Raw genomic sequence first — 19,590 nt, forward strand, 5'->3', positions numbered from 1 at the left:
GCAGATTTAGCTCAAGGATGATTTTCCTCTTGATATTCAGCAATAATTGCACCACAATGTGCCACTGAATTCCTTGGGGCCCTGCCTACACTTCTCTGGAGTTTGCAGTATGCATGTGTAGAGTAGGGGATGAAAGTCCACATGTGGAAAACCTCCTACATCCCTGACTAACAGAGGTTAGAAGGGGACACAAAAAACCAGCAACATTAGTTCCATATGGAAAAAAACCTCTCTGGTGGACTCCTGTATAAAAGACATTAAAAACCTGTTCATAAACCAGTGCCTCCAGGCAATCAGCTGGACCAAAGTGTGAACTTTGGCTTTAAAAGGATGCAGCAGCATTGCTCCAAGAGCTTCTGCAACACAGAAAAGCAACAGCAAGGTGACAAGAAAACAAAGTACATCAAGGCACAGATTTTGCTGTAGGCAGCGAGCCCTTTGCTGCATGTACAGGTGCCCCAGAGCCCAGCTGATTCACAGAGCCCCACACCCAGCCCAGAGCCCCAGCAGACAGCTCTGCCCACAGCAGAGACCAGCCAAGCTGTGCTAGACTCACACTGCCATCACACCACTACCAGCACCATGGGCAAAGGCTTGTAAAAATAGCAATTCTGATTTAATTAAAATTAAATACAACTCTGAGAAAGCTAACTGACCATGGCTGAGAACTCTTGATCAGAACAAATTGTTCAGCAATTATTAGACCTCATGTGATGACAGGATGTGCAAAAGGCTTTGTCCTGGTCTGTTGTAAACATCACCTCTTCTAGCTGAAGCTCTTGTTAAACATACTTTAAAATGCTGCCTTTTAACAAAAGGCCACTTGGAGAAGAAAGAGCACTTCTAAAAGCTGGTTAATTTTCTCATTCCTTATTTGCTTTTTTGTTAAATAAGGGTGTTCCATTGTACTTGGCAAGCACCTTGGCTGAAACAGTGGTCCCTTTATCTGGTTCATAATTGAAGCCTCTTCCATATTTTGTTTTTAAAGACAATGCTGTTGCTAGGTCACAGCCAAAGGGCTACACGTGTAGCTCACCTATTTTATCCTGCAGGGATGGGCAGGGCTGATGAGCACAGGGCAGGAACCGTCCTCCATCCAATGGGAACAACCTGTGACAGGCTGCACTTTCTGCAGGCTGCTCTGCCCACACTCCTGCAGCCTGCCAAGGAAGAACCCAGCACCACACCCACAGTACCTTCACTTCTTAGCATTGATTTCACTTTGCAGGGTCCTTACAAAACGCTTTTGTCTCCACAAAGGGAATTCCTTCTGTTTAATAAACCCGAGTGCCCAGCTGCACCCTGCAGTGGCCCATTAGAACATTCCCTTTGTACCCTTACAGGCTTCTTAAGTACTGTTAAGTTTCACATGTGCAAAAAAAAAAAAAAAAAAAAAAGCAAAGAAGATACTTAATTTGTACAAGATGTGTTTCTATCACACTCCCCACCCACTGCTCTCCTCCAATCTCAACAAAAGCTGTACAGCCCTTGGGAGGGCAGCTGGTCACCACTGCTGAGGCTGCATGAATGCCCAGGGACCCTGCCAAGGACACAGTCCCTGTCCCGTGCCCAGGTGCCCACCCTGTGCCACACTGGAGCGCCAGAGATCCTTGCTTTAGGCCAGTTGCAAACGTGCTACCTGCCAGTGTAGCAGGGATGGAAGAATCTGGAGGAACTAAAGCACTGTGATAGGAAAAGCTGTAGGAGTTTGCCAGCAGCTTTATTGTACAGTTAATTAGCTCCCTCTGGAACAGCTCTGATGGCAGGAAGAGAAATACATTCTGTTCTAGGGCTTGCTGCAACAGAGACCTGACCTGCACATTTTGTAACATCCCACAGGAGTTACCTGGTCATGCTCCCAAAATCTGCTCGTGGAAGTGCTCCAGCCAGGCTCTTGGCTGAGGAAGCTGCAGGCTCACCTTCACTCCAAGCTGCTGGCAGTGCAAAGGGGCTCACACACACACTGCAGCTTTTCCTGGCTGAAACTCGGGTAAAACACTAACTTGGGTCATTTATACTCCCAAAGTCGATTGTTTTTTTGAACAGAAATGGTTATGGACAGTGCTGTGTATTTGTGCAGTTTCATAGCCACCCCCCTCCATGTCATTTTCCTGGGTGCAGGCTGCAGGACAGAAGGGAACTCTTGGGAGTCTCCTTGCAGGATGCTGCATCCCTTCCAGGAGAGCCTCTCATGCTTCCATGAGCACCCTGTGTTAGGCAGTGACCCTCACAGCTGCCCCAGCTGCAGCACAGCAGCTGCTCCTCATCAGGCAGGGTGTGTACAAAGCATCACAAACAGCCATTTTTGCCGGCCATGTTTTTATTTGTTTTTAGTTTTAAACAGGGGAGCCAATGATACATCCAGTATTTCAAAAAATCAGAAGGTAAAACAAATTTTAAAAAGACCGAGATGCTACATGCTATATTTAACCTAATTTTATTCATGCTTGCTTTGGAGGGGGGCTGGGAGTGGGACAGGAATCATTCATAAAAACATACAGTAAAAACAAAATGTCTCACCATATAGAACTTTAACCTACAGTAATGTTGTACCTTAATTATTTCCATGCACACAACTAACATTACAAAATTTTTAAAAAATGAACACAATTAAGACTTCTAGGAGCATTTGATAATAAAGCAATTCCTAATTTCTTTTGTAGAGATCAAGCACCTCCAATTACAAATTCCTATACACAGTGAGTGCTTTACTTGAAATGAAAAGTAAAAAATAAAAATAAAAATGTATTGGATAGCCTCAGAATAAGCCGATGTTAATATATATCCAGCTATGTAGGCAATAAAACCATAGTGCTAAACAAAAACTTTTATCTGAAAAGTAACTCAAAAATTGACTTTCTATAATTACAGAAATATACTTATTTGCTAAAATAAATAAAAGTGCTGCATATTAACACTTCACTATAAAGAATGCATACCAGAACATTTATAAATATTGAATGATTTTCAATAGGAATAGCTACTACAATAATGCTGGCTAAATAGAAGTGCATAATGAGAAGCACTATGGGTGGTTAATGTTTTGCCACATACTGCTGTTACCTTGAGGTAGATAACACATGCGTACCAAATTCTGCATTCATTTCAGTTGCTGCTGGTATCATGTGTCTAAGAAATGTGTAGAGTATGAAAAAACTCTAAAATACGCATGAATGAAAAAAATGTTTCGGGAAAAATAGATATTCTCATGCAATTATGTACAGTCTCACTGTGTAAATTTCAAGGCAAGGTTCTTTTTCTGCAAAACATGGACACCGTTTTACTGAGAGAATGTTTTTTTTACTTGGTTTAGTGCATTTTTTGTTACCTCCTGCATTTTGCATTATTTTGCTCTATTCTTTAATTTTGTGTGCAAACGACATGCCAGTTTAAAAACAAAACTAACTCATGTATAGAAAGTAATTCTGGATTGTAAAAACAATGGTAAACAGAAAACTAACGAAATCCATACCAAAATTACACCATCTGATTCAAGTAAAAAAATTACTTACACTAGTAATAAAAAAAGACAAACACATCTCATGAATATAAAAGAAATGTCTGCTGAGTGTTTTAGTTTAGATGTTTCAGAATGCTGCTGTAGGTTTTGTGGGGAATCTGGGGAGATGATTTCATAGCAGAAGGCGTTAGCGTGGCCTGGATGGACTTGAGAGGCGAGCCAACAGGGCTGTGAAACTGAGGAATACCTATAGCCTCAAGCTGCTTGTTGAAGAGGAGCTCCCCACTGTTACTGAGAAAGCTCTCTTCTCTTTCCTTCTCCCCAAGCTTCCCCTCTTCTACTGGCTCAGGTTCTAGCATTTCAGCATCTTCTTTCTTACTAAAAAATTTGTCCAAATAACTGGTGTAAGTATTTTCTTTTTCAACTTGTTCATCTTTCCTTACCTCGCAACAGAACTGGTCTATGAGGAAGCACCCCTCCCCACCACTGACAAACTGACTGTCCCAAGAAGTTTGGTACAGAGCTTCTAACTGGGCCAAATTGGCCATTCCTTTCTCCTGCTTCTCTCTGCTCACCGACTTCGATATTATTCCTTTCAACTCTATCTGAGACACGGAACTATTCAAGTCATTTAATTTATCAACATCAGTAGACTCATGTTGTAAACTAAGCTGGATGGTTTCTGCTATAAAAGAATCAAAGTCAAACCCCTGATTCTTCTCCCTTTCTTTTTCAACAAGTTGCTGTGATGCTTCCTCAAGTGCTATCTGAGCTTTCACCAACCCATTCTTTTCACATTTAGACTTGCCTTTCTTGTCAGACTTATCTTTGCTTTGTTCCTTCCAGTTTGAAAGATCTATAATAAGCTTGGGCTCATAGTAATGGTTAACTTCACTGTCTCGCCAAACTAAATTATCTAGGTATGAAGAGGACCTCATTTTGTAATTACAAGTGTGACTACATTCCAGATCACAATACTTGTTTTCATGGTGATCTGAGTACTGCCAGCAAGGCTCAGTAGAGAAGTGGGTGTCAAAGGCAGGATCCTCCAGGTACTTTTCACGATCTCCATCCAAATATTTGCGAGGATCCACTTGCACTTCTTCTTCATCAGTAACGTCAGAAAGAGCCCTTGGATCACGCTGAACTTCATCAGCTTCATAGTTATTATGAATAGGCCAGTCATGGTCTGAAAACTGACTGTCATGGTATCTGTAAAACAATTTCCTGTGTTAGCAGCTAAAAACAGTCCTCTGGCTCCCAAACAGAGACAGTCAAGTTTAGAAATGCCCTTACAAAATAATGACAATTCAACACAAAGCTCTTCCTTAATCCAACTGGGTACCTCTTCCAAGTTTTTAATTTAATCTAGCAAAAAGAAACAGAATTATGTACAACAGCTCGTTCCATGTACAGAACTTTTTCTAAAGTGTGTTTAATTGACTTAAGATGACTACTGTGAAATCTCTTTACTACAATGTGCATTAAGCATTAGACAAAACAATAATAATTAAAACTCTCCTTAAACAAAATTTTAGAGAAGTATTTTGGGGAAGAAAAAAATAATGGAAATATTAACTTTAGATTCTAGACTCCTGAGTGCAACTCAGGAATCCATCAGCATATCCAAGTTGCAACTAATGGATTATAAATCCAATGATATTGCTATAAGAAAATAAGAAAATTTTATTCTCAGGTCAACTCAAGAGGAAGAAACATAGAAAAAGAAATAATGCCCATGAAGCAATGTCACTTCAAGCACAAATCCATCCAGTTACATTACCACAATAAGTGATAAATTTACCTTTCCCAATTATAAATATGGCTGTGACTTTCATCCATTAGCAGAATATCATCAACCTCATCTTCAATGTGAAAAGGATGACTTGAAATAGGCTCATCCGTTGGAAAGGAATAAATGCTCATATAAGGATGGGACAAAGCTTCTTCTGCTGTCAATCGATCCATGGGACTAAATGTCAAAATTTGCTCCAGAAAGTCCAGTGCTGTAGAATATAAGCTATCATTAAATGGGAAATTTCTGACATTTAGAACCTAACATTAAGGTGCAGTGCTTTGCTTTAGAGCCCTCTAGTTGTTTCTAAGTAGCTGCCTGTGAAGTATCAGCTACTGACAGTACAGTGCCAAATACGCATCCTGCAGCCATCAGAAAGAGAGAGAAGTCAAATCTAAGATCAGCCATAATTTAACTTAATGCATAAAAAACCAGCAAGAGACAGAAAGCTTCAAGCTGAATCAGTATCCACCAATGGCTACCAGGAAACACTGCTGCTACTTTGGCTGGGAGACTCTTTTTTAAAAACCTGAAAGACAGTCCTTCTATAGTGACTCCATTCCAATGTTCCCTTGTATTTAAAAGGCCAGTGTCTCAAAAGAGCAATTCCAATGCAAATAGGTTCAGCAGAGACTGACAATTCTACTCTAAAGATAACCAAGCAGCCATCATGGAGGTAAATTTTTGTTATTAGGGCAGAAGACAATCCTTCTTCAGAGAACACAGATTCTTCTAACTGAAACTTGCTTTTTACAATCACACGGCCTGCACCTCAAAGCTGCACACTTCTTGATGATTTTTGAAACATCAAAACATTGAATCAATGAGTTTTTCATTACTTACCTTCAGGACTGATGCCTGGAAGCAACTGAGTTAAAGGTTTGTGTGGCTCAGTCATATCATTTCTAATGTAAACTGGAATTACATTGAGAAGCTCCTGACGGTCCTCCTCATGTACGACAGGAATTGATTCTAGAATCAACTGCATCTGTTCAAGTTCATGTGCACCTGAGCACCAAAACAAAACACAAGCTGCCATTTCAACTTTAAACATTTCTAATCCCTGTATATGAAAGGCATGTCAAAATTTTGTGCTCTGAGCAGCTATTTCCAGTAAAAGATTATAATCTCCTGCAACAGAGGAAAGGCTGAAGTTCTGAATTTAAATGATAATAAATCTGAAGAGCTCTCAGGAAATGCTATGGCATATGAAGAATTACAGAGCTGCTACTCACAGATAAAGAGATCTAACATTAAGCTTTTGTAAGGGTGTTTTCACCATGGACGAGGTTCTCTACAGCAATACCCTTTTTATTATACACTCTATACTGCTATCCTCCCCTTTCAACTGATCCACCTCATTAATACAGTATGTGACCTCACCTGGAATTGTATGTCCCTCACTAATAAAAACAGCAGTAGTTTAGCTGAAAGACATTTTGCAGGCCACAACCATTTGTATTAATATTCTACTCTGAAATCCTGCATTAACTGTCAAGTGCAAGACAAAAATCACCTGTTGGTTACATAGAGTGATGCTCTTTTTGAAAATAGTACTCCATTATGATTGAAATTACAGTACTCTTTCAGCACTACCTGAAGTTTCCCTGGGTAAGAACAATAAGGGCCTACACAGCAGGTCAGTTTTGAATAATGAATAGCATCTATATTCAGTACTGGAGTACCCAGAAATACAACCTGCCAACTTCAGCTCGTCGTTCAGCTCCAAGGAGGATGTAGGATCCTAGAGACTCAACTAGCAGATGAAATTACATAGGATTATTTGCATGCCGATGTTTCCTTCCTTCACCAAGCTGCTCTGGGCAATCACAAACAATACTGATGTATGTGACAACACATATAAAAATACATGGGGCCAAACAAGAGACTCTACCATCTCCAAACTTCTCAGTTCACTTCAGTGCCTGCACAGCACAGCAGTCTGCACTGCACATCCTATCACACACCTGACAGGCAAAATCACTGCAGAAAATCTCCCCAAAATGCTCCCCAAATGAATCAGTACTGCTTTGTGTTAATGTCTTTACTGGACTGAAAGAGCTGTTTTGTTCTACTTCAGACTACAACAAATTACTTAATATGATCTATCAGATGTTATATTGCTTGTAATTTGCTGGAAAATAGATTCTATTGGGTAATGAGTACCATCCTAAAATTTAATCAGCTTTCTGTCCACCATCAGGGAAATAACCATTGTAAAATATTCATTTAGAACAAAGAGGTAGAGAAGTTGTTTGGAAAAGCTACTGAATTCCACTGTCTCAACTTCCTTTCCCTCACTTGTTCCAGGTACTCTGCAATATTAATCTGTATTCTTCCTTCCCATTCTCATCAGCTTTCTGAACAGCAGGATTCCTAAGGGATGGTTCAGAAGGAGACAGGATGTTGCAATTAACCAAATCAAATCCTCCAAACAACTCTGCAGAAGAACTATTCAGAGTCTCAGGGCAGAATAACTATCATATCTCCAACCATCTTCCCTTTCCAAATGATGTCAAGAAATCCATTTTTCTTTAGATTAGAAAACCATGGCAATACTAAATTTTCAGAGGGACACATCCACATCTAAAATATTTTTAAAGTATCTACTCAATATTTTTAAAGTATCTACTCAATGCAATTAGGGCATATAAACAAGCCTAGAAATTTAGGATTTTGGTGACTAAGACCAAGTTTTTTAACAGAATTCTAACTCTCTGCACAGCAATTGGGCCAATAAAAATTGTGACAAATACCAATGATACTCAAAAGAAAAAAAACCCCAAAATGCTGGCAGTTGTGATCAGTCTATGCTGAATGATGAAATCTGCAGACTTTCTCCCAACCCAATAAATCTTGTATCAGCCAAGCATTTTATACTTTGGGGACATTACTCCAGTAGTTAGTAACTCAAAGAGTGAAAACCTCACTGCATGTTAAGAGAAGCCTCTGCATGTATTAATCACTGATTTATACTGAATAATGCTTTCAATTGACAGTTCTTAATGGGAAGAAGCTCTCAATTCCATTGCCTTTTCATGCAAAGCTAAGAATGACTGCAGAGGTGTGCTTTCAGTCCACAGTCTTTGTGTCTAAAGGAATGTGAACTTTGAAATGCAAGCTTAGCTCTCAGAAGTTTTATCTGTATTACTCCTATAATTCAGGCCAACAGGAGCAAATCCAAGAGTGATCCTGAATGAGACAGCTGCTGCTGAGGCCCCAGGGTGCACAAAAATAAGCATTTCAGAGGTATTTCTGCAGTTTGCTCATCTGCTCCCATGGACTGAGTGCTTGTCAGCAGGTGGTGATCTCCTATAGTGCAAATAACAGTTTCACTTTACCTAAAATGCTCTAGTTTGTGCTCTGAGCTAGGTCAGCAACATGGTACAGGATGGCCACCAGGAGATGGGCTCCAGAAATTTCCTCCTGATCAGGAGGAACCAAAAGCTCTAATGTCAATGCACCATGAGACCAGAGCATTGCTTCCTATCTTACCTGAAACAGTTGAAAGTTGCACATTTCCTTGCTGTACTGCACTAAATTTTACACCTTCAAATCTATGCCCTTGGGGCTTAATAATTTACAATATAGAGAAGCAAGAAGTGATTAGGTTTACTACATTAAAAAAATAAATTTTATGCATATTATACTCAGGGTATTCATAATCTTCAAATACTCCCTGGATACACTAATTCACACATGTATCAGAACACTTCTTAAGCAACCAATAAATTTAGCTTAACACAATTACAGTAATATTTACCATGTATGACTCCTACAATAAATTGTGATATTTATCTAAATACACACCAATACAAGTAAGGAAACTGAAATGTCTTCTGCTCTACAGATACATCAATTTATAGTTTATATAAGTGCACAATAATATAGCATATCCTGATAGTCCATGACTACTGATGTTAGCCACAATAATCAATCTTTCCTGCGGAAGATAATTAGGCAGTGCCACTCCTTTTATGAATATACCACTGATTTTATTCTACCCACCTGCAAAGAGGGTTTTCCCAGTCAGCATTTCAGCAAAGATGCAACCTGCAGCCCACATGTCAATGGCTTTAGTGTAGTTGTTAGGAGAAAGCAAAAGCCGGGGCGATCTGTACCATTTAGTAACCAATCCTTCAGAAAGATGGCCCTAATGAAATTAATTAAAAAATTTTATTAGATTTTGAAGACTTATGTTTTTAATTTATTTTTAATGCACTACTAACAAGATTTTTTTAGTCTCAAAGTCCCAGCAATTATATAGTGTGCATTCTACTAAACCTTCTTTCTACCTTTAAAAATATCTTTGTAAGTGAACAGCAACCATATACAAATATGACACTACTTATTAGTCAAATGAGGTACTGCAGCAAAACTCTCATTCCCAGATGCCAAAAAATGCAGAGATGATACTGAACCCTTTTGAAACACCTAGACCAGGAGGACAGTATCTCTAAACCAATCCCCCAAAATAGCCACACTTGCACTATGAATGCACTGCTAATAACCTTATCTACGGCTTCTATAATTAAATATAACTAAATGTTGCTCTTAATCTCAGGTTCTGTCTTCACTGTTAAAACCTTTGCTTTTCTGAACCCATTTAGTAAAAAAACAAAATAAAATTTATGCTTGCAGTAGTTCTATCACCATGCTAAGGACACCCTCCACAGCCTATCTACCTGTGCAGAAGGGAGAAATGCTATTTTAAGAGGGAACAGTTGTCAAAGCATTTCTTAGATATTCCCACTCTCTGCATACCTTGTGGGAATAATGAGGATCCATGATTCGTGCAAGGCCAAAGTCACCAATCTTCAGCACCAAGTCTTCAGTATTAATGAAAAGATTAGCTGGTTTGAGATCTCTATGCAGAACATTTGCAGAGTGAATATACTTGAGCCCACGTAGCAGCTGGTACATGAAAAGTCTGGCATGATCTTCCAGTAAAGGGCCTTGCTCTAGCAAATTAGCCAGATCTGTCTCCATGTATTCCTGGACAATGTAAACACAGTTCAATTCTGTCAGGGAGCCCACATCATCTGTTAACTGGCTTCCACTGGGACCAAGAATTTCAAATACTTTGACAATGTTGTCGTGGTCAAGTCTTCTAATAATTTTGATCTCACGTAGAGCATGTTTAACACTCTGGGGATCTGTAAGGACAATTTTCTTGACAGCTACTCTTTTGTCACAGTCATTATCGACAGCAGAAAAAACTAAGCCGTTTCCACCACAGCCCAGTGGTTTTAAGTCCATATACCGAGAGCCCAGATCAAAACCATGAATGTTCATGAGACTTTCAAATTTTTCTGCCATTTTAAAATTCTTTACTTTTTTCCTCAAACTACTAAGCTTCTGTAAACACACGGAGACACTTCCACTGGTATCTGAAGGAAAGGTCTTAGAGAAAGGGAGAAGAAACACTTGGCTTTGACTGCAAGATGGTTTCTTGACACTCTCATTTCATTATGAGCCAGCCAGGCCTGTTGTGTCCCCTTGAATTTAGAGCCTGTAAGCTCTAGAACTCAAACCGAGCATAAGATCGAAAGATTGCAGCATTCATAGTTCAAGAAAGGTGCAGCATTTCTGCAGACATTAAAGAAAATACTCACAAGAAACTCAAACGGAATGAAATGACATACTATGCACTCAGCTCTACTGTGCTAATCTGGTTAACATTTAACAAAAATGTGAATAAATATGCACATAATAGGCTTCTATTAACATCCTCCTCCTCACAGTGCAGATACATTCAGTGTTGGACTGGTCCTGAGCAGCGTCATTCTATGGTGCTGGTAAGCACTAGTTTTTTTCCTTCTTCCTCCTTTTCTCTTCTTTGTTTACAGTCTAGTTAAATGGGAAACTGGCAGCTCTTGATTTACAAAAGATGCCTTCTGTTAATGATCAGGTGGCTCCAGCTCACCACAATCACAATCAAAGCTACCATCCATTTTACTCTGTGGCAACCTGAAAAGCAGAGAAAAATACATCAGTACCTCAGCACATACAAAAATCTTCCTCCTCCCCCAGCTCATTGATTTATCCTAAATATAACTTACTGTCCAGTTACAAAAAAAAATCATCAAAAAAGCTAAACTAATTAGAAATTATATGTACCTTTCACACTTGTGGAGGAAAGCAATGATGACCAACCATCATTTTTTAAACATATATCGTGAACATTTTTGATGTCACCTACTGAATTTATGGTACAAAACAAGAAATCCTCCCTAGTCTTAATTTAGAGACTAACAAAGCAAACTTGCTTTGTTAAGAGCTGTTAAGAGACAAGCCAGAAGCAACAGTGTCCATAGCATCTGCCAGCAAATTTTGAAATAATTCTTTTCACTAAACTTTTATTTGAAGACAAAATCAGGTTTAACTATTTCACCATAATAAGAGGTAACTAGGTACTGGTCACACAAAAAGGGTGGCTTGTACACTCCCAACATTTACTGAATATACAATATACATCTACTGCCACTTATAAAGCTTTAATCCTTGTGATTTTGGATAAAGCTTAACAATATCTCAAATAATAACTTTGCCTCTATAGACTCATTGTTACAGGAATCATAGGAGTAATTCTTACATATCTGATAAATATTATTGCTTTATCAATTTTTTCTATACTTATCCAACCTAGATTACAAAGAAAAACTAGCAGCAAGTACATTTTACAGAGTCACTGATATGTTCTACAACCATTTCCCCTAACATATGGGCTCTTTCAGACATCATTTATTTTTTAATAGTGTAATGAATTCACCTACTATTATGAAAAACCAAACTGGCAATTTTCTCAATAAGTTCCCGTCAGCAAGAGCAGAATGTAGTCATAAAGACGACATGGTGCATTTTTGTACAGCTTCTTCTAAAAGCTCAAAAATGCCACAACGGGAAGAGTCAGAGGTGTATGTTACACAGTGTGGTAAGCTTTGGGCAATTCCACTACGAGTCGCTTGAATGTTCTTCCCCAACATGTAGAGGTCACATCAAACCACTAAGTGTCTCCTGTTCAATCTCAGATTAACACATTTCAGCTCTTCCCTAAATGTAAAGGTCACCACACAATCCCAACACTTCAGAATTAATTCTATGAATGTTTTCCTTTAAAACAGTGCTAGCCTTTCAGTGGGACGACTGGGAGCAAGCAAAACAAGTCTCCTTGCTCCTAACACCAGCAAGAGCAGCTGACAGGTTATTAACATATTTTAAATAATGGCCTCAATTCACTAAAGCAATCAGAATAGTACAGAGAAAAAAGAAAAAAAAATAAGAAAGAAAGGCACACTGGCAATGAGAAACAAGACTTTCAACACATTTAAATATTACCCTTCCTTTGGCTCAAGCCTGACTGTCATCAAGACACAGCCCCAATGCCCAGCCTTGCTCCCCCTGCCACACACCACCTGCCCCCAGGTATGTGGGCAGAACACAGGCAAGAAGGAAACACATCCTGCCCTCTGCTCAGTTTTTCTTTTTAAATAGAGATCACCAAATGAAGTATTTCTGAACTGAAAAGCATTGAGCTGCCCTCTACTGATGTGGCACACCCTGCCACAAGGGTGATCTTCACAGCTTTCTCTACTCAGCACACAGAACTTAAGATTGCCTTAAGATTCCTTTCTTTGCGCTTTGGCAAGAGTCCTAATCTTAAATAAACAGTGCTTTACAAAAGTTATTGTAGGGTCACCACAAACACAATATTATAGTCTCACAACAAACACTACTACTTTTCCCCAAACCATCTTGAATTTTTAGCAATACCAAGACACTACAGTGAGGACCCCTTTTAAAATACCTATGAATTTATTTAAAGAACAATAGAAACTTATCCTAAAGAAGACAGCATCAGTGACTATCCAACTCTGCTCACAACTGTAAAACCCAGATGTCTAGCCTCTTGATTTTTAACATTTTTAAACCTGAAAGTATTTTCTCAGTCACGTGTACCTCTTTCAGGTTCACTCATCCTGAGCTGCTGCCAGTACACCAGTTCACATCACCCCATTCACCTTTCACTCCAACATCCCACCACTTGTTACAGAAATTAAAATTTGTACCAATACTTCACGTATCACAATAACTTGAGGTCCAAGGCCTCTGTTCAATTACCCTGCATTAAGGTGTATTTTACATCCTTGGGACCATCTACAACCAGTTGTATTCTGCCTCATAATTAGGCTTTTGTTTCACTACTGATGTCTTCAACATGCAGCAATATCGAAACTGTTTGCACCAGCTGCGCGACACATCTGGAAACTCTCTTTTAGCTATTCCCATTAAACAGCCCAGGAACAGATTCAAAACTATGCCCATCAGCAGCCAAGATTAAGATCTACCATCTCTTTACCATAACTCAGATCTTACCCCCTGCTGCCATGAGTGAATGCAGCAACAAAATGCTTCAGGGAGAAAGGGAACTATGGCCAACTCCTGAAGTAGGAGCCCGGCAATTTTCACTCTGTATCTCTGAAATGATGCATTTTTAATCATCAGTTTACACTTATCCTTCCACCAGGTGTCCACTAATTACAGTGTTTTCAGAGAGCCTGCAATGATCTTCACCACCAGACTGATTTAGCTAAGAAAACAAATGCTAACAACATAAGCAACCAACCTGGTGCAGCCTTCATTTGACCTGATCCTGCTCCAAGCTTCCTATCTGTGAACAAATTGCTTAATCTCATGTTCTAACCACTTTAAACATATAATGGACTACTGTATAAAAAAGGGGGGGGGTTATCATCCCAGTTTGTGCTGAACAGGCTACTGACGCAGGCACTGACATTTTCAGCTAGGCTGCCACCTTGCCACGATGTCCAGGTTTTTTAGAAGTGGTACTTTCACTCCTCCTTCACACAAAGTTTAAAGAGTGAAACACAAAGATACCGCTTTTTTAGGTGGTTTATAACTATGGTTTTAAAAGGGGTCAGTTCCTGGGAGAGGGTAACAGAAGTGACCCACAGAAGGGCTTTGAAATCATCCCCAGTGATGATCATCGCACTCGACTGGCCTCAGGCATTGCGCAAGCAGCCCCTTCAAACCACGCTCAACTCCCGCACGTGGATTTATCACAGCTTTCAGGAAACAGGATGTGCACTGAAATAGTCAGGTATGAGATGTTTACTTTGTCAGAAATACAAATAAGACCGAAAGATACCAGTTAATTTGATTATGCTGACCATATAATGATCAAATTATTACTCACAGGAGAAAGACCGAGAATGACTAACGATATATTATACAATCTGCTAAGTACTATCCCTTTGACTAAAAAATACGGGGCACAGAACTTTTTTTTTAGATCAGCCACGTTGCAGTCAGTAGGCAGAGTGAGTCATCGTCCAACTCACGAAACTGCTGCTTTCTAAAGCCTCCTACTTGCTCCCCACACTGTTTAGGGAACTCGGTGCTGGCAGTAAGCAAATGTTACTATTAGTTTATAAATCTTCTGAAGGATCTGTAAAAACACACAAGAACCCAGTGTACTTTTTTGTATTGTGTTTAAAAATGGTTTGGCTCTCCCTTTAGATAATAATAATGAAAACTCCCCAGAAGAAGCCCACCATCAGCTAATCACAGCCTTCTGCACCTCTGCAGACCTGCTACCATCTGCTGTTCCACTAAACAGGTAACCAGTCAAGAGTGAATTCGAGATAACAACCACACATGCAAAAACTGAGCTTGAGCAAAGGGCTGAAATGAAAGTTCCCATTTTAGCTTTAGAGCACACAATCTTCTGAACGCAATTGCCAAAGCAAAATGCACCTCTATTTTAAGCCACCGCTTTCCGGAATTTGTAACTGGTTTATTAACACATAATGCTGTGACGGCGTTGTTTTTATACACACACACATATCTATATAAAACGCGTGCCGGCAACAGCACCGGCCATACGACAACACTGCGACCGCCGTTTCTTTTTCCGCAACACAATTAACAGCCATTGTCAGGCAGACCCCAAACGGCACTGAATTAGCCAGAAAAAGAGACACATCCTACAGACGCCAAGCGAGAGCATCCTGCCTGCCTAGGCGAGGGTACCTGTTCCCCGCATCCCAAAACTCGGCCAGTCTCTCTTCAAGCCATTTCCGTCGGATGTTTCAAGCTACTTATTACGAGCATTAAGTCACTTTTCCCACAAAAGGTTCCCGGAGCCTGGGGGCAGCAGGAGCGAGCGGTACCTGTGCCCTATGTGGTTCGGCTCGCAGAACCGCGCCGAACGCAGCAGCCAAACTTCCGCGGACAGGGGATGGCCGGCCCCCCCCGGCCAAGGACATCCTTCCTCCCGCCGCCCCGGGCCGAGCAGCCGATCCCGCCCGCGCCACTGCCCCGGGCCGAGGGAGCCGCTCCCGCCGTGCCGCGAGGCGAGCCCGGCCCCGGCCCCCGCCGAGCAGCCCTACCTTCAAACGCCCTTCAGGCCGCGCCCGCCGCCCCCGGCACAGGCGGCCCCGGGCCCGGCGCCGCACCGCCGGCAGCGCCCTCCGCGCGGCCGCCCCCGCCCGCCCGGTCAGCGCCCGCTCGCCCCGCTCGGCCCCGCGGCCGCCGCACTGCGGAGGGGCCGGGCCGAGCCCGGGCGGAGGGAGCGGAGCGGGCCGGGGGCGCCGCTGCCGCCGCCGCCGCCGGGCGGGACGGAGGGAACAAAGCGCCTTTGTGCGGCGAGGCCGGGCCCGCGCGTGCGGCGGCCGAGACCCCCGCGCCCCCCGCCCCTCGCACTCACGGGCCTTCCCAGGCTCATCGGGGGTGCGCTGCTCACACGGCCGAGCCCCGCGGCCCCACCACCGGCCCTCGCCCGGCGCCCGCCGTCCTCGCCGCAGTTGCCGCTGCCGCAGCCGCCGCCATGTAACCCGGCGCGGAGGGCAGGGAGGGGCGGCGCGGCGGCGGCTCCGCCCGCCAGGGGCGGCCCCGGGCGGCCCTCGGGGACGGGGGCGGGACAGGGACAGGGACAGGGACAGGGACAGGGACAGGGACAGGGACAGGGACAGGGACGGGAGCGGAGCCGCGGCCGGGTGTCGGTGCGGGGTACACTCAGCCGTGCAGCCGACCCTGTCCCCGGTGGGCGGCCGCGCGACATGCGCTCGCTCACCTCACCGCCTCTCCTGTGAGCCCGAGGCACGGCGCTGCCGCCGTGCCCCGCTGGCCCGAGGGGTTCAGCAGTCTCGAAGCACAGTTGGGTCACACGCAGCCCGCAAAGGCGGCCGGTGGAGCGCTGTGCACCGAAGGGAGCTCTGCCCGACCCGATGGCCTCTGCGGCAGCCAGAGCAGCGGGACCGGAGGCCCAGCGGGGCCCCGCCGAAGGAGCGCTGTCCCCGGTTGCTGTCGGTGTGCGAGGCTCCAGCAGCGACGGGCGGGGAAGCGCCCGGGTGCGCCCCGTTCAACTGGCCCGGCACGAAACGTCCCTCACGGCAGGGAAACAAACAGTTGGAGGCAACAGGCGGGCGCGGCGGAGGCAGTTCCTCTCTCCGAGGCGCCGCTTCGGCTCACATGCTCTGCACTCCTAACGCCAGGGCCGATCTGGGTCTTCTCCCCACGAGCATCTACAAATCTTTGCCACAGCTGTCACCTCTAGATACCACAGAGGATTTCTGTCTTGTTATAGCATCTCCCTTAACAGAGGCACTACGAGTCTGCTTTTCCCCAAAACCACAACTAATGCAGTAAAATAAAGAAAAATAATGAAAACTTTACATTTTCCCCGTGAGACTCATAATACAGCACTTTTAGTAAGGAGAGAGAGGCATGAGCACACCAAGCCTCTAAGTATCAGAAGAGCCTTCTGCTAACCCAGTTTCGGTACAACTATCAAGGCAGGGTGCAGTTTTCCTTGTGTAGTCCCTCATATGCCTTTCCAGTGCAGGATGGCTCAAAAAGTGATAAAACAATCAATATTCATTTTTGCAGGTTAAACACAGGATATTTATAGCTAGTACTAGGACAGAAGTTACATGCAATAGGGCTCTATTGCTCTGCTGCCATTTGGACAGAAGCATCCAATTGACCCTTGCACTATTAGATCATGTAACTTTATTTTTTTAAATAAACAAGTCATATATCAGCATCCAAGGATCTCTCCACTCAGCTTTTCTAAAGTTTTTAAAAAAGTAACTTTCAAACTCTCTTCAATTATGCAGCAAACATCCTCTGTTTCAATTAGCCAGATGCGCTGCTAGCTCTGATGTTGACCCCACTGCCAGGAGAGGTGACCTGGGCATTTGGCAGTGCAGCACTGTGCTCACAGCACTCACACAGAAGTCAGTAACCAAACTGACACTTTATATTCCAATGCTTGCTAATTGATAGGCAGCTCACCATGCTGCCAGCAGCACAGAAAAGTCAGAAACAAAGCTGCAGTTCTTCTGCCCACCCAGCAAAACAGAGCTGGAAGATTGCTGCACTGCTGCTCTAGAAGGACTGTATTTAAATACACTCCATAAAGAAAAATCTGCAGGAGTGCACATTTGGAAGAGGTGATGTTAGGACGGCAACCAGAGCCAAGCCACAGAGGAGTTTTTACTTGAATTAAAGGAAGAGATTTGGGGCTTAAAAAAAAAGGCAGGAGCAGCAGTGGTTGCATGTCTAAATCCAGAGCTATTTAGTTAATTTAAGAACCTCTCCATCCACACAAAGTATTTTCATTACGAGAATCAAAAGAGCAAGCAGATCCTCAGATTCTAGAGTGCTGAAGTAAGAAAAATTTATATTACATCCTTGAAATAGCACCTGGAGGGCCCATAATCTGTGTCCATTGGGACTGTTTGCCAATATCCTCAGTGTCAGTTCAGCCAGGTAGAGAAGTTGCACATCCATGGAGTTTGCTCTGCAGCAGCCCAGACTGTTTGAAAAGTAGTTTAACAAGCACAGAGGAGGTTTGCAGTAAGCAGCAAGCTTCCTCACTTGGGTAGCACACGCTCACTTATTAATCTCCCATAGCCCAGAAGTGCCACCAGTTTCTGGGCTCTTAATTCATAAGTCATGAACTGCATTCTTTTTTTTCCCCTCCAAAATCTTTTCTCCCATTCCAGGAATGTAGTTTGTGGTAGGATTTAGTGAATGAGATCCTTCAATCTAGGGGAAAATCTTGCAAAAGGAAGAGCATGGTGCAAGAATATTACTTGTCTTCAGCCTCACTATTTATAGAATTACAGTACACATGAGAGTTGCTCAGAATTGTGTGTCTCATGGCAATTTATAGCTGTCTAATCCAGCAAATTGCTAATCTGTTTTCAGATTTTTAATATCCTATTGATTAGGCTGTAAATTACTGTGACAAGTTTTATGCACATTTCCCACAAGAATGCAATTTCATAGCATGTAGATTAAATTCTAGATGATATCAACTCATTGTAAAACAATGGCAGATGTTAACTGTCAGTGAAATGCAGAACAAGAAGAGAACTGGATTTCAAAGGTCATAAAGACCAGCAATTAAAAAATAATTAGAACTGCAGCAATGATTCATTTATTATATCCAAGTTCAAAAAGATCAAACAGTAAATTCCAGTGTAATATTTCAGTCCTGTGTGTGAATTGTTACTTGTGGCATAAAAGGGAACGAAATATTTTTAAGTGTCCACACCCATTATGATTGGCAAGGGAAGAAAGATTTGGAGACGGTTTGAAAAGGTTGCCCAAGGTAACTTGGCAGCTCCAGGCTTTTGTCTCAGTTTCACTGCTTGACTTACATGTTCTCCCAGAAGAAGGGAAATGTGTCCTAGGATACATTTTAAGGACTGGCCATATTTCTTACCAAAGTTTAAGAGGAATCTTGCATGTGAATAGGGATGAGTTTAAAGGAAAAAAATCTACTTATTAAAAGGGGATAGGGAGAGGTTCAAGAAACACTGTTTCTCTGGCCTCCTTGACTCATTCCTGCTTATCTGTGCTCAGAGCCCTAAAATACAACTTAGTTGTCCTGGCACAGATCCCAAGAGTTTTTAATTGTTTGAGTTTCCTTTAACTGCAGCCTCTTCCCATCAGCCTCTCTGGAGGTGTTAAGCAAAATCTTCACAAATCAATTGCTCTTCCAGCTTAGTTTCATAGTGCTGATGTTCAGCACAAAGAGCCCAGATAAATTTGAGTTTCACTGGCAACCCAATAGCTCAGGTGGCTTCATTTCCTGGGCACCTTCATTTCCTGCAAGTGTCAGACACTACCTTGCCATAATGGACACAGGGGTTTTTTAATTTGTTCTTTTTAACACAAATGGATTTTTCTAACAAGCACTCACTCTCTAGATTAATAAATCGTAAAATATAATTCCAATCAGCATTATTGTCAGATAACCACAAAGAAGTTGCCATCTCAGAAACTTTTAACAAATGTTTGT

General features: G+C 42.4%; 1 protein-coding gene and 1 long non-coding RNA gene across 5 annotated transcripts in view; one reads left to right on the forward strand and one right to left on the reverse strand.

The window, feature by feature from the left end:
- LOC134425233 (uncharacterized) overlaps nucleotides 1-2,621 on the forward strand; it is a 30,005-nt gene extending 27,384 nt beyond the window's left edge. The window contains exon 4 of the long non-coding RNA XR_010029618.1: nucleotides 1,840-2,621. This is a non-coding gene — a long non-coding RNA (uncharacterized LOC134425233). The remainder of the gene's footprint in view (nucleotides 1-1,839) is intronic.
- MAPK6 (mitogen-activated protein kinase 6) overlaps nucleotides 2,303-19,590 on the reverse strand; it is a 32,353-nt gene continuing 15,065 nt past the window's right edge. For 3 of the 4 annotated variants that reach the window (XM_063169683.1, XM_063169682.1, XM_063169681.1), the window contains exons 2-6: nucleotides 10,020-11,225; nucleotides 9,264-9,408; nucleotides 6,099-6,263; nucleotides 5,265-5,466; nucleotides 2,303-4,672 (exon numbers count right to left, since the gene is read on the reverse strand). In XM_063169683.1, the coding sequence (XP_063025753.1) occupies nucleotides 3,574-4,672; nucleotides 5,265-5,466; nucleotides 6,099-6,263; nucleotides 9,264-9,408; nucleotides 10,020-10,574 (2,166 nt within the window). In that variant the 5' untranslated portion in view covers nucleotides 10,575-11,225 and the 3' untranslated portion in view covers nucleotides 2,303-3,573. Of the gene's footprint in view, nucleotides 4,673-5,264; nucleotides 5,467-6,098; nucleotides 6,264-9,263; nucleotides 9,409-10,019; nucleotides 11,226-15,984; nucleotides 16,088-19,590 lie in introns of those variants that run through there. The other variant, XM_063169680.1, reaches the window with a different exon arrangement.

Source organism: Melospiza melodia, chromosome 15, assembly GCF_035770615.1.
Source record: "Melospiza melodia melodia isolate bMelMel2 chromosome 15, bMelMel2.pri, whole genome shotgun sequence".
NCBI classification, from domain to species: Eukaryota; Metazoa; Chordata; class Aves; order Passeriformes; family Passerellidae; genus Melospiza; species Melospiza melodia.